The sequence below is a fragment of the Penaeus chinensis genome, chromosome 3 (genome assembly GCF_019202785.1).
Source record: "Penaeus chinensis breed Huanghai No. 1 chromosome 3, ASM1920278v2, whole genome shotgun sequence".
NCBI lineage: Eukaryota > Metazoa > Arthropoda > Malacostraca > Decapoda > Penaeidae > Penaeus > Penaeus chinensis.
Genome location: NC_061821.1, coordinates 21,504,951 through 21,517,450, shown reverse-complemented (window position 1 = coordinate 21,517,450; position 12,500 = coordinate 21,504,951). Strand labels below are relative to the sequence as shown.

Below are 12,500 nucleotides of genomic sequence, written 5' to 3'. Positions count from 1 at the left end.
GGGGGTGCGGGAGGAGGAACATCTGTAAGGCATATTTTATCTGATTGCTTTCGAGGCAGTGACCTTTCGGAAGGCCTTCCAGAAGACATCGGGGTTACTAGGAAATGTGCATATGTAGTTATGCGTGTATGATATGCATATGTTATATAGAGATTATTCATAAGTAGGACATGTATGTAATTTGATATGTAAAACAAGTTCATAGAATAATATATATAGGTGTAGATGTATACGTAAGCATTTATATCTTTACAAACACATTTTTGATATCTGCATTTTAAAAATCCGGCTCGAATTGATTATGCGCTGTGCACATGCCGCTCAGTGCTTTTGTCTCACAGATGATTGCAGAAGCACCTCTGATAGCTGCATTGTACATCAAGTTCATAATCCACCCGTCAGCGTATTAACATATCGAGTTATTGCACTAGTCTGAGCAAGTGCAGTGCCTTTGTATAACCAGTTCGTCAAGGCCAATGTCAGATAGTGATCTAGCATTTGCATTTTATTTACCTAAACAAACGTTTGTTTATAGTCCACACTAAACACAATCCCGGAAGAGAAATCAGCTTTGTTTTATAATAGGACTGACGATACAGATGGAGTAATTATCGTGTAACTTTTCCTCTGACCTCCTTCTACTGCTTCTTCCTCTTTTCTTTCTTCCTGCTCCACTTCTCCTTCCTCATCTCCTTCTTCCCTTGTTTCTCCTCCTCCTCCTTTTCTCTTTCTTCCCCTTCTTCCACATTATCTCCCTATTTTTCTGTCTCCCTTTTCTCCTCGTCCTCATTCTTTTGTCTTCTTCTTCTTCTTCTTCTTCTTCTTCTTCTTCTTCTTCTTCTTCTTCTCCTTCTTCTCCTTCTTCTCCTTCTTCTTCTTCTCCTTCTTCTCCTTCTTCTTCTCCTTCTTCTTCTTCTTCTTCTTCTTCTTCTTCTCCTTCTTCTTCTTCTTCTTCTCCTTCTTCTCCTTCTTCTCCTTCTTCTCCTTCTTCTCTTCTTCTCCTTCTTCTCCTTCTTCTCCTTCTTCTCCTTCTTCTTCTCCTTCTTCTTCTTCTTCTTCTCCTTCTTCTCCTTCTTCTTCTTCTTCTTCTTCTCCTTCTTCTCCTTCTTCTTCTTCTTCTTCTCCTTCTTCTCCTTCTTCTCTCTTCTTCTTCTTCTTCTTCTCCTTCTTCTCCTTCTTCTTCTTCTTCTTCTTCTTCTTCTTCTTCCCCCCCCCCCCCCGGGTCCCTTCCCTGCTTTCTTCCCCTACCTTCTCCTCTGACATCGCCCTCCTACTTCTCCTCCCTCTTCCTCACGACCTACTCTTGCTCCTCCTTCCCACCTACCCCCATTCGATCTCCTCACTCCTCCCCCATTCGATCTCCCCTCCTCCCTCCTCCCCATTGCCCTTGCCCTCCCTCCTCCCCATTGCCCTTGCCCTCCCTCCTGCTCCTCCCTTTCCCTTCTCCTCCCTCCCTCCTCCTCCTCCCTCCCTCCTCCCCCTTTACCCTCCCTCTCCCTCCTCCTCCTCCTCCTTTGCCCTCCCTCTCCCTCCTCCTCCTCCCCCTTTGCCCTCCCTCTCCCTCCTCCTCTTCCCCCTTACCTTCCCTCATCCTACCCCCTTGCCCTCCCTCCCCTTCCCCTTGAGCGATCGCTTTGCTCGCCTAGCATTGTCACTTCAGCCTCGACAAAGGTTCTTCGCCCCCAGCATCTCTCTCCCCCCCCCCCCACCCCCCGGTCAGAGTTGTGACGCAAGTGCTCTGGGGACAAGATTGGCCGTAACAGCATAACCATCAATTGTACAGAAACTGCGTGTCCAGCGGCATAGCTGCTTTAATATTGGATTTCAAGCTGAGGACGCGCGGTTTTAATGCATCCTTGACACTTTTTTTTCTTTTTGCTCTTTCCCTTTCTTCGTTTCGTTCCTCGTCTTGGGTTGTGTTTCTCTTGCGTAATTGTGTATTTTTTAAATAAGCTGGTTATTGTATTATATTCTCTGTAAGCGTTTATATTTATTATTGTTATCAAGATTGTTATTATTATTATTCATTCATAAGTTATAAATATTTCAGTGACTATGTTACTAGTTTGCTTATTCTATTTTTCTTTTTTTTTCTCTTATACTTCCTTATATCTGTGCCGTTATTCAGTTTCATTGCCATGCACTTAGCGTTCTTTTTTTTTATTTATATAATTCTGTATCTTGCCTCATGTTTGAATATATTACCGGGGAACATCGTCCTACATCTGGATATGTATTTCAAGTAGTTAATTTATATGCTAATCGATTTTTTTCTTTAGATATTAAAATGTTATATGCAAATAACAATCAGTAAAAGTGGGTATACGGACGTAAACAAAAAGAAAAGGACGAAACGAAGTTTTTTTTTCTTTTTCTTTTTTTATTACGTAAAACGGAGATTTGTGGAACGAGCCAAAAGTCACATAGCCCGCGAGAGTAAAGACGTATTCGAAGAAAAGAAGAAAAAAAAAAACTAGTCGTGTCAGTTTCGTGCTTAAGTTGACTCTGGTACCTGGATGCTGCCCCCGGCCTCCTACGTCGTTGATTTTTCTCGTCTTGGAGCAAAGAGCAGAGGTCAAACTCCGTGACCCTGCGAGGTGTTGGGGTACCCTTCCTATCCTCCACCTACATTCCCTCACCCCCCCCCCCCACCCTCGCCAAGACTGAAGGGGGGGGGGTGATGCTCCAGGAGATAATCGTAAGAACGAGGCGAAGACGAAGCGGTTTGTTTGTGTGCAGAGAGAGAGGAAGGGGGAGGGGGTAGATTGAGAGAGAGAGAGAGAGAGAGAGAGAGAGAGAGGATAGAGAGAGAGGATAGAGAGAGAGGATAGAGAGAGAGAGGATAGAGAGAGAGAGAGAGAGAGGATAGAGAGAGAGAGAGAGAGAGAGCGGATAGAGAGAGAGAGAGAGGATAGAGAGAGAGAGGATAGAGAGAGAGAGAGAGGAGGATAGAGCGAGAGAGAGATAGAGAGAGAGAGAGAGAGAGAGAGAGGAGGATAGAGCGAGAGAGAGAGAGAGAGAGAGAGGAGGATAGAGCGAGCGAGAGAGAGAGAGAGAGAGGAGGATAGAGCGAGAGAGAGAGAGAGAGAGAGAGGAGGATAGAGCGAGAGAGAGAGAGAGAGAGAGAGAGAGAGAGGAGGATAGAGCGAGAGAGAGAGAGAGAGAGAGAGAGGAGGATAGAGCGAGAGAGAGAGAGAGAGAGAGAGGAGGATAGAGCGAGAGAGAGAGAGAGAGAGAGGAGGATAGAGCGAGAGAGAGAGAGAGAGGAGGATAGAGCGAGAGAGAGAGAGAGAGGAGGATAGAGCGAGAGAGAGAGAGAGGAGGATAGAGCGAGAGAGAGAGAGGAGGATAGAGCGAGAGAGAGAGAGGAGGATAGAGCGAGAGAGAGAGAGGAGGAGAGAGCGAGAGAGAGAGAGGAGGATAGAGCGAGAGAGAGAGAGGAGGATAGAGCGAGAGAGAGAGAGGAGGATAGAGCGAGAGAGAGAGAGGAGGATAGAGCGAGAGAGAGAGAGGAGGATAGAGCGAGAGAGAGAGAGGAGGATAGAGAGAGAGAGAGAGAGGAGGAGAGAGAGAGAGAGAGAGAGAGAGAGAGAGAGAGAGGAGGAGGAGGAGGAGGAGGATAGAGCGAGAGAGAGAGAGAGAGAGAGAGGAGGATAGAAAGAGAGAGAGAGAGGAGGATAGAAAGAGAGAGAGAGAGGAGGATAGAAAGAGAGAGAGAGAGGAGGATAGAAAGAGAGAGAGAGAGGAGGAAGAAAGAGAGAGAGAGGAGGAAAAAAGAGAGGAGAGAGGGGGGATAGAAAGAGAGAGAGAGAGGAGGATGAAAGAGAGAGGAGAGGATTTTGGAAAAGAGGAGAGAGAGGGGTTTAAAAAGAGGGGGAAAGGAGGAGGAAGAAAGGGGAAAAGAGGAGGAGGATAGAAAGAGGAGAGAGAGGAGGAAGAAAGATGGAGAGAGGAGGAGGGATAGTAAAGAGAGAGGGGGAGGAGGATAGAGAGAGAGAGAAGAGAGGAGGGTGGAAGAGAGAGAGGGGAGGAGAGGAGAGAGGAGGGGATAGAGAGAGAGAGGAGGATTAGAAGTGAGAGAGAGAGAGGAGGAAGGAGGAGAGGAGGAGATGAGTGAGAGAGGGGGGTGAGGAGGAAAAAGAGGGGGGAGGAGGATAGAGAGAGAGGTGGGAGAGAGAGTGGAGGGGAAAGTGTGGAGAAGAGTGGAGGAGGTATAGAGAGAGAGAGAGGGCGAGGAGAGAGACCGGGTGGGGGAAGTGGAGAGAAGAGGAGAGGGAGAGAGAGAGGAGGGAGAGAGAGGAGGAGGATAGGAGAGAGGAAAAGGGGAGGGAATATAGCGGAGAAGGAGAGAGGGGAGGGGGATAGAGAGGAGAGAGAGAGAGAGGGTTGTGGAGGAGAGGAGAGAGAGAGGAGGAGGGGATAGAGAGAGAGAGAGGGGAGGAGGATAGAGAGAGGAGAGGAGAGGAGAGGGAGGAGGGATATGAGAGAGAGAGAGAGAGAGAGAGGAGGAGGAGGATAGAGAGAGAGAGAGATCGAGAGAGGAGGAGAGGAGGTAGAGAGAGATGAGAGAGGAGAGGAGAGGAGGTAGGATGAGGAGGAGGAGAGAGAGAGAGGAGAGAGAGGGGAGAGGTGAGAGAGAGAGGAGAGGTGGGGATAGAGTGGTGAGAGAGGAGTGAGAAGGAGGAGGAGAGAGGGAGAGGATAGGAGGTGAGAGAGCGTGAGGATAAGGAGGAGAGAGTGAGGAGGAGGATGTGGAGTGAGAGGTGGAGGAGTGAGGTGTGGGAGAGAGGAGGAAGTGGATGTGTGAGGTGGGAGATGAGAGGTGGTGGTAGTGAGTGTGGGTGGGTGTGAGTGTGTGTAGTGAGGAGTGTGAGTGAGAGTGTTGAGGAGAGTGTGTGGTAGGAAGTGAGCGGTGTGTAGAGGAGTGGAGGGTGGGTGTGAGTGGAGAGTGGGTGGTGAGTGTGTAGGTGGGAGTATGAGTGGTGAGGATGTGGTGAGGAGTGAGGAGAGAGGGTGGTTAGAGAGGTGTGTGTGGGTGTGGGAGGAGGTGTGGTGTGAGAGAGTGTGGGGGTGGGGGAGAGTGAGTTCGAGTTGTGGGGAGGAGGGTGGGGTGTGTAGGGTGTGAGGGAGTGGGGGAGGGTGTGTGGGAGGGGATGGGTGGGGTGTGTGTGTGTGGGTGTGTGGTGGGTGGTGGAGAGGAAGGGGAGAGGCGGGTTATAGGCTATAGAACGAAGAGAATAGAGTGGAGAGAGAGGGAAAGGGAGAGAAGATAGCTGGAGAGAGGAGAGAAAGAGAAAAGAAGAGAATAATAGTGAGAGAGAGAGAGAAGAGAGGAATAGAGAAAGAGAAAAAGAGAAGAGAGATAGAGAGAGAGGAGAGAGAGAGAGAGAAGAGAGAGAGAGAGAGCAGGTGAGAGCGACCGATGACGGGACACGAGAAATCACCTCCCGCCCCTCTATTTTTCTCCTCTCTCTCCCTACTCCCTCTCCCCTCCCCCCTCCTTCTCTCCCCCCTCTTCCCCCCTCTCCCTCCCCCCTCTCCCCCCTTCTCTCTCTCTCCCCCCTCTCTCTCTCCCCCCTCTCTCTCTCTCTCTCCCCCTCTCCTCTACTCCCCTCTCCCCCCCTCTCTCTCTCCCCACCTCTCCCCCCCCTCTCTCTCTCCCCACCTCTCCCCCCCTCTCTCTCCCCACCTCTCCCTTCTCTCTCTCCCCACCTCTCTCTCTCCCTCCCTCTCCCCCCCCTCTCCCTCTCCCCCCCCCTCTTCCCCCCCTCCCTCCCTCTTCCCCCCTCCCTCCCTCTTCCCCCCTCTCTCCCTCCCTCTTCCCCCTCTCTCCCTCCCTCTTCCCCCCTCTCTCCCTCCCTCCCTCCCTCTCCCCCCTCTTTCCCTCTCTCCCTCCCTCTCCCCCCCCCCTCCCCTCTCTCCCCCCCTCTCCCCCCCCTCTCCCCCCCCTCTCCCCCCTCTATTCCTCTCTTCCTCTCTCTCTTTCCTACCCCATCCTATTCCCTTTTGTACGTGTATGCACGCACGCACGCATGCGTGCATACACGTACTCATTCACGTACAAATATACATACAGTCATGTGTGTGCGTTTGTTCTATATTCCCCTGCTAGATCCCCTATTTTTGTGAAGGCAAGTGCTAGCCATTTTCTTTCAGGAAATGGCTAGCGAGAAGGCCGCTGTGCCCTTCCTACTCGCAGGCGGGTCAGCTGACTCGTGCGCTACCGTGGTCTTGCCTACGACTTCCTTTGCCGATTGCTTATGGCTGCTTCAGCATATGGTCTGGCTGATTCATATCACGTGGCCGTTGCCTTTATCTAGCACGCCGTTCGATCCTATTCCGCATTCGGTGATCACTGAACATGATTATGCGTTTGTGTGAGAGAAAGGTGGTTGTGTCTTCGCATTCAGATATAGAGCTCTTTATTTTCTTTATTTTCCTTCTTCCTTTCTTGCCAACCACCATAATTTTCCTTTTTTTATATATTTCTGCAGAGTTTATACATCAGCGACTTCATTCTGTTGACAACTGCCATTATGGGTACTATGAGCGAGGTGGTGACATCAAGGCCCCCTGCTTTTGAGAAGAAATCGGCACCATCACAGGGCGAGAAGCATAAATCTACCTGCCAGGACCAACAAAATTCACAGGTATTAGTCCGGAGAAATGTTTATTTGAAGAACCTAATGTGATTATATCTTAGAGGTGTTTATTTTTAGAACTCGTTGCTCCTTTGCCCGTTTAGTTTATTGAGAGCTCCAGATAGGACCGGTTCATTGTTAAGGTCTCAAATGGGCTATTTTTAGCATATCAATAATCCACTGTTTAGCAAACTGGACGAACACGCCCTATTATGTCTGCTTTGGACGAGATACAAATAGAATAATTGCCAGGTCTAAGTTGTCCACCCGTTTTCTCTTTCCCAAAACTTTTTTTTTTTTTTCCTCTCCACATTATCTTTTTTTCTTGTAAATAGAGCTTCGAAAAACATGAGTTGAACATTGAAGCTCCTCTGCAGCCCACAGAGTGCTTTGGACCCTTCTTCAGACTGATCCCCTCCAGCGGTCAGGTGAAGGAGCTACAGACAATCATCCGAGACAAGTGAGTAGGGCCCTTGCCTCGTTCGCGCCCACGACCACTTCGACGCCTCTGGGAGTAGGGGTGGGGAGGCGGACGGGGTTGTGGGGTGGGGGGTGGGGAGGCGGACGAGGTTGTGGGGTGGGGGTGGGGGGCGGACGGCGTTGTGGGGTGGGCGGACGGTGTGTTGGGCGGACGGTGTGTTGGGCGGACGGTGTGTTGGGCGGACGGTGTGTTGGGCGGACGGTGTATTGGGCGGACGGCGTTGTGGGGTGGGGGTTGGGGAGGCGGACGGGGTTGTGGGGTGGGCGGACGGTGTATTGGGCGGACGGCGTTGTGGGGTGGGGGGTGGGGAGGCGGACGGGGTTGTGGGGTGGGGGGTGGGGAGGCGGACGGGGTTGTGGGGTGGGCGGACGGCGTTGTGGGGTGGGGGGTGGGGAGGCGGACGGGGTTGTGGGGTGGGGGGTGGGGAGGCGGACGGGGTTGTGGGGTGGGCGGACGGCGTTGTGGGGTGGGGGGTGGGGAGGCGGACGGGGTTGTGGGGTGGGGGGTGGGGAGGCGGACGGGGTTGTGGGGTGGGCCGACGGTGTATTGGGCGGCTTTTCCTGGTGTGCTCTAGTTTTTGTTCTCTTCTTTCTTTCGTTCTTCTTTTCTTTCTTCTTGTTATCGCTTTGTTTCTTTTTTGTTTGTTTGTTTCTCTCTCTTTGTCGTCGTTCTTTAGTTATTTCTTTCCCTTGCATTTCTCTTTCCGTCCAATCTTTTATTTTCCCTTTCATTCCCTTCTCTTTCCTTTCTCTTTGTTACATTTTTTTTCCCTTTCCTCTTCTTTCATTTTATTTCCCTTTCCTTTCGTTCTAATCCTTAACTTTCCTCTCTCGCTCGCTCTTAGTATTGCCTTTTCCACTTCTGTTACTTTTACTATTATTACTCATTGTTATTTCACTTTCACTACTTTTGGGCGTCTGTTAGTGATAGTTTTAGTAATTTGTGGGACAAGCGGAAGTGTACTTTGCTGGGGGGGAGGGGGTAAAAGAAAAGGGGTGCCACTGAAAAAATTATTGTTATTGTTATTGCTGTTACTTATTTTCTTATGCTCTTCTTTTGTTAGCGTGATTGTCATTGTTGTTTAATTTGGTGTCATTAGGCCTAATACACTTATCGTTATGAGTTTTGTTGATTATATTTATAAGACTGTTATAAGTGTTGCGAATGTTCATTTCTGTTAGTTGCAATTATAATGTTAAAGTATTTGTTTGTTTTTCTATAGTACATTTGATTTAATCTGTTGAAATCACTCCCAAGAATACTTTTTATTTTTGTTTATTTCCCTTCCTCTCTTTCTTTCTTTTTCTTTTTCTTTGAACTGGGTGTTTTCATAATAGACTTTAAAATCATGTTTTAATAGAGCATTTTTTTTGTCAATGACAGCAATATTCTTCTTTAATATGGCAATTTTAGTAATGAACTTTGAGATTTGACTTGATTTTTTTTTTTTTTTTTCTTATATCTATATACCAAGAAAAAACTATTCTGAAAAGTAAATAATGGAATGGAAAATTTTAGTTTGATTTTTTTCCTTATTATTTATTTCTCTTACTTTTACTATTAATTTTAATGTTTATATAAGAATAAAACTTATGTCAATGCTTTCATGTTTTCATTTGCAGAAATACATCAAGAAGTGACTTCAAATTCTATGCAGACAGATTAGTAAGTATTATACTGATGAATGTGTCTGTTTAATCTCCATTTTGTTGTCGTTGTTTTGCCATTCCTTCCACCAACTCCCCTTCTCATACCACAGACATAATCTATGTGTAGATTTCAAGAGTCTATATCAAATTTATTCTTGATAAATATATTTTGTTTCAAATGTACCTAGAGATGTTTTGTTATCACTGCATATACTATTTGTATAACAACACAGTATACTAGTTAACATTGTCTTTTCCCTTTTCTCTAGATTCGTTTGGTGGTTGAAGAGGGCTTGAACCAACTTCCATACTCTGACTGCACAATCACAACACCAACAGGATGCCAGTATAAGGGCTTGCAGTTTGTCAAGGGCAACTGCGGAGTCTCTATTGTGAGGTCAGGAGAGGCTATGGAACAAGTAAGCAAAATTAGATTCAACATTCTATTCAGTTTTAATCCTCTCCATGAAAATTCTTTGTGTTGCATTTACCACTGCCATTTAGGAATTTAATCTGATTGCAGAAAATGTAATGAGTAGGATGCTGCTGCTGGTGTGCTGACTTTTATGAATTTAATTTATATTATTTTCTTACTTGAAACCTTGGACTAACAGCATTCCTTCCAATGACAGGGATTGCGATCATGTTGTCGTTCCATAAGACTGGGCAAGATCCTTGTGGAATCTGATCTTGATACTCATGAAGCAAAAGTGGTATATGCAAAGTTCCCAGAAGACATAAGTCAGCGTAAGGTTCTTCTGATGTACCCAATCATGAGTAAGTTTTGGGTTTTCCATCTTCGCCTTTTCTGTCTTCTGTGACATTCACAAATGTCTTAACATTACTGGATGTTTCTTCTCTCCCATGCCCTTTCCGTACCGTCCCTCTAATCTGAAACTGTGTTCTAGGTTCCGGCAACACTGTCATTAAGGCAGTCAATGTTCTTCAAGAGCATGCAGTGGAAGAAGAGAACATCATCTTACTTAACCTCTTTTCCACACCAGCAGCAGCAAGGACCATCACTAGTGCTTTCCCAAAGGTAAGGATATCATTGCCTGTGATTTTTATGTAGATCCAAAATGCATTCAGGAAAAGACATTTTTTAAAAAGTAGAGAAAAAACATTGTATGTATATGAAGTTATTTGGTAACCCTTCTTGCTCTTGCATTGCAGATGAATATCTTAACATCGGAAGTGCATCCCGTGGCACCAAACCACTTTGGACAGAAGTACTTTGGCACAGACTAGAGAACCAGGATCTCGCAGCACCAATTATTTGTGTTGTAGAAAGGAAGGATACATATTTTGTTTTCTAGACACCAGTTGGAACAAAGTTTCATGTTGCTGCATCTTTAGTGTGTGTACTGAATACATTTATAGGTGATAATTTAGTCAGTCTCAGATGCAGTCACTTTTGTTAGATATTTTGGAAATATCGTGAAATTGTGATTGTTCTCATTAAGTGTTCTCATGTATGTTAGTAATTGTTATGCTGTAGTTTCAGCATAGGTAGTTATTTATATTTTCTTATTTATGGTAAAATTTTCCTATATTAAGGTTTTCAGTTTGTTTACAGGTGACTTCTTATTTGGAGAGTATAATTGGAGGGCTTATGTTAAGTGAATTGACTGGAATTTTGGATGTGGTGTTTGTGCTCACATTCGACTTTGTTTAGTGTTTTGAAAATTTATTTGCACTGCCAGACATGTGTCAATCATAGCAGTTAATACATGTGCTTGAAATAAATCATGCAGTTTAGGGTTGTACGGTGAAATTGTGTGCAAGAAAGTGACAGTGAAGAGTCTTTGTGATATAGATGATGATATATGATACTTGTGGAAGATGAGAAACACTCAGGTCTGTCTTTATCATTACACTCTGACACTCTGCTTAGTCAAGTTGTGCCTTTTGTGCAACTGATGAATTTTTAATTAGAGTACATCAAATATTGCTAGAGTAAAAGGATCATGTCAGTGGAAAAAGATAAAGGCAGGGGTGTTGATGCCAGTAGTTATGTGAATGAGAACCATGCATTTAAACAGTCTTCATACAGGTAATATTGAGTCTCAGTTCCATCGCATTCATCCACTCATGCCATCAAATCTTTGTCTCATCTTACTATCACTTTACCTCCAGAACATTCCCATGTTTAGGAGTCTTCATCTCCTGTTCCAGATGCAACTTAAGATGGAAAAAATATTACCAGATCTCCTAAAGTGTGGAGACGAACTAAAGTATATTTAGACATGGAAGCCAGAAGTACAGAATAGTACAGTCTGGATACTGTTTTATGAGTAAATCTTGCGTTCACGTTGCATAGATAAGCATCTGCAGTACAGTTTAACAGACAAGTAAATGCACAAATCCTGGTCAAAGTGCAAGAGGTTTGAACCCAACAATGATCTTGACTAAAGAGGATTCTCTGCTTAATAAAACATGTACATGTCATGAAATCTTTATCACCTTGACTTATGCTTTTTCTCTTGGTCTCCTTTTGGATGTAAATCACAGTCCCTTTTCTTCATATTGAGGCTTAATTAATACTTGACACAACATAATAGCTTCCAGGAGTTCTACTCATATATGGTACAATTAACTTCCTTACATGTAAGTAACTCATGCAGTTGCATTGTGAGCGCAAGATATATTTCTAAAAGATGTGCTGATGACCAGTTCATAGATTATTTGACTTCTTTAGATATTAAACTCATAAAGTTCAATTATGTAAACTGCACAATCATATTCCAGAAGCCTTTTCTAGTTAAAGCCATAAGAGCTTGTAACAAATTAAAAAGACCTGTAACTATACTTTATTTCACAAAGTGAAATACGTTGGCTATATGTGTAACATAGAATAAAAGCTGAGTATTTTTTTCCTTTATTTCTTCCATTCCTTCGTTGCTTAGAAATTTTGTCCCCACAAAAAGTTTGAGATTTCAACTTAAAACATTGATAAAATGATACAATGCTATATCTGTTCATGAAAAGCAAAGAGAAAATCATACTATAAAGACAAGTCACATACAGAGTTTTGCAAGTTAAAAGGAATATAATCCAACAACAGAAAAGAAATTACATTTACACAACCACTAGACATAGTAGAAAAACAGCCTGAATTTACAGGAAAGATGTAATCCAAGAACCGCAGCACTAAGCTAGTATCAGATCTATCTCTGGCAAAGAACATCACAGTTTTAACTTGAAAATATAAATGCCGAGAAAAGAGAAACCACTTACAGTATTGCACATCATCACAAAAGCCGCTCTGACGTCAGCCTACCAAGCGATCGTCTTTCATATAACAAACATTCACGCACAGCTACAAGTACACAAGGTCTATTCATACATACATACATACGGACTAAAATGTGTGCACACATGTACATACACACTGAACACCTTGCACAAATTCACAAGCAGACAACCAGTTGACGCGGCAGATTAACTTCAATAAGCGGAGTTCAAATGGGAAATACTAAGGCATACATCTAAGACAGGAGTGGTCTGGAAAATATCAGTGAGCGATTTTGACATGAATACAAATTATTAATGTAAACTAAAGGACAGAAAAGTTAGCTATAAAATCGCCTCCTTGTCTGTTTCTTTTTATTGCGTTCACGTTTATCGAGAGTAATATCAGAACTTGTTGCAAATAATATAAATAATACATTTATGATAGAGGAATACTGCCACAAACGTATAAAAAAAAAAATCTTCAAAATAGCGTAT

General features: G+C 44.7%; 1 protein-coding gene across 5 annotated transcripts in view; it reads left to right on the top strand.

Annotated features, from left to right (window-relative positions):
* The window catches only part of LOC125042981 (uracil phosphoribosyltransferase homolog), a 12,331-nt gene extending 687 nt beyond the window's left edge, over window positions 1-11,644 (top strand). For 2 of the 5 annotated variants that reach the window (XM_047638901.1, XM_047638859.1), the window contains exons 2-8: window positions 6,495-6,650; window positions 6,977-7,101; window positions 8,745-8,787; window positions 9,041-9,190; window positions 9,404-9,548; window positions 9,680-9,810; window positions 9,945-11,644. In XM_047638901.1, coding sequence (XP_047494857.1) covers window positions 6,537-6,650; window positions 6,977-7,101; window positions 8,745-8,787; window positions 9,041-9,190; window positions 9,404-9,548; window positions 9,680-9,810; window positions 9,945-10,019 — 783 coding nt within the window. In that variant the 5' untranslated portion in view covers window positions 6,495-6,536 and the 3' untranslated portion in view covers window positions 10,020-11,644. Of the gene's footprint in view, window positions 1-2,665; window positions 2,699-6,144; window positions 6,349-6,494; window positions 6,651-6,976; window positions 7,102-8,744; window positions 8,788-9,040; window positions 9,191-9,403; window positions 9,549-9,679; window positions 9,811-9,944 lie in introns of those variants that run through there. The other 3 variants (XM_047638890.1, XM_047638870.1, XM_047638879.1) reach the window with 3 other exon arrangements.
* Window positions 11,645-12,500: the final 856 nt, after the last annotated feature.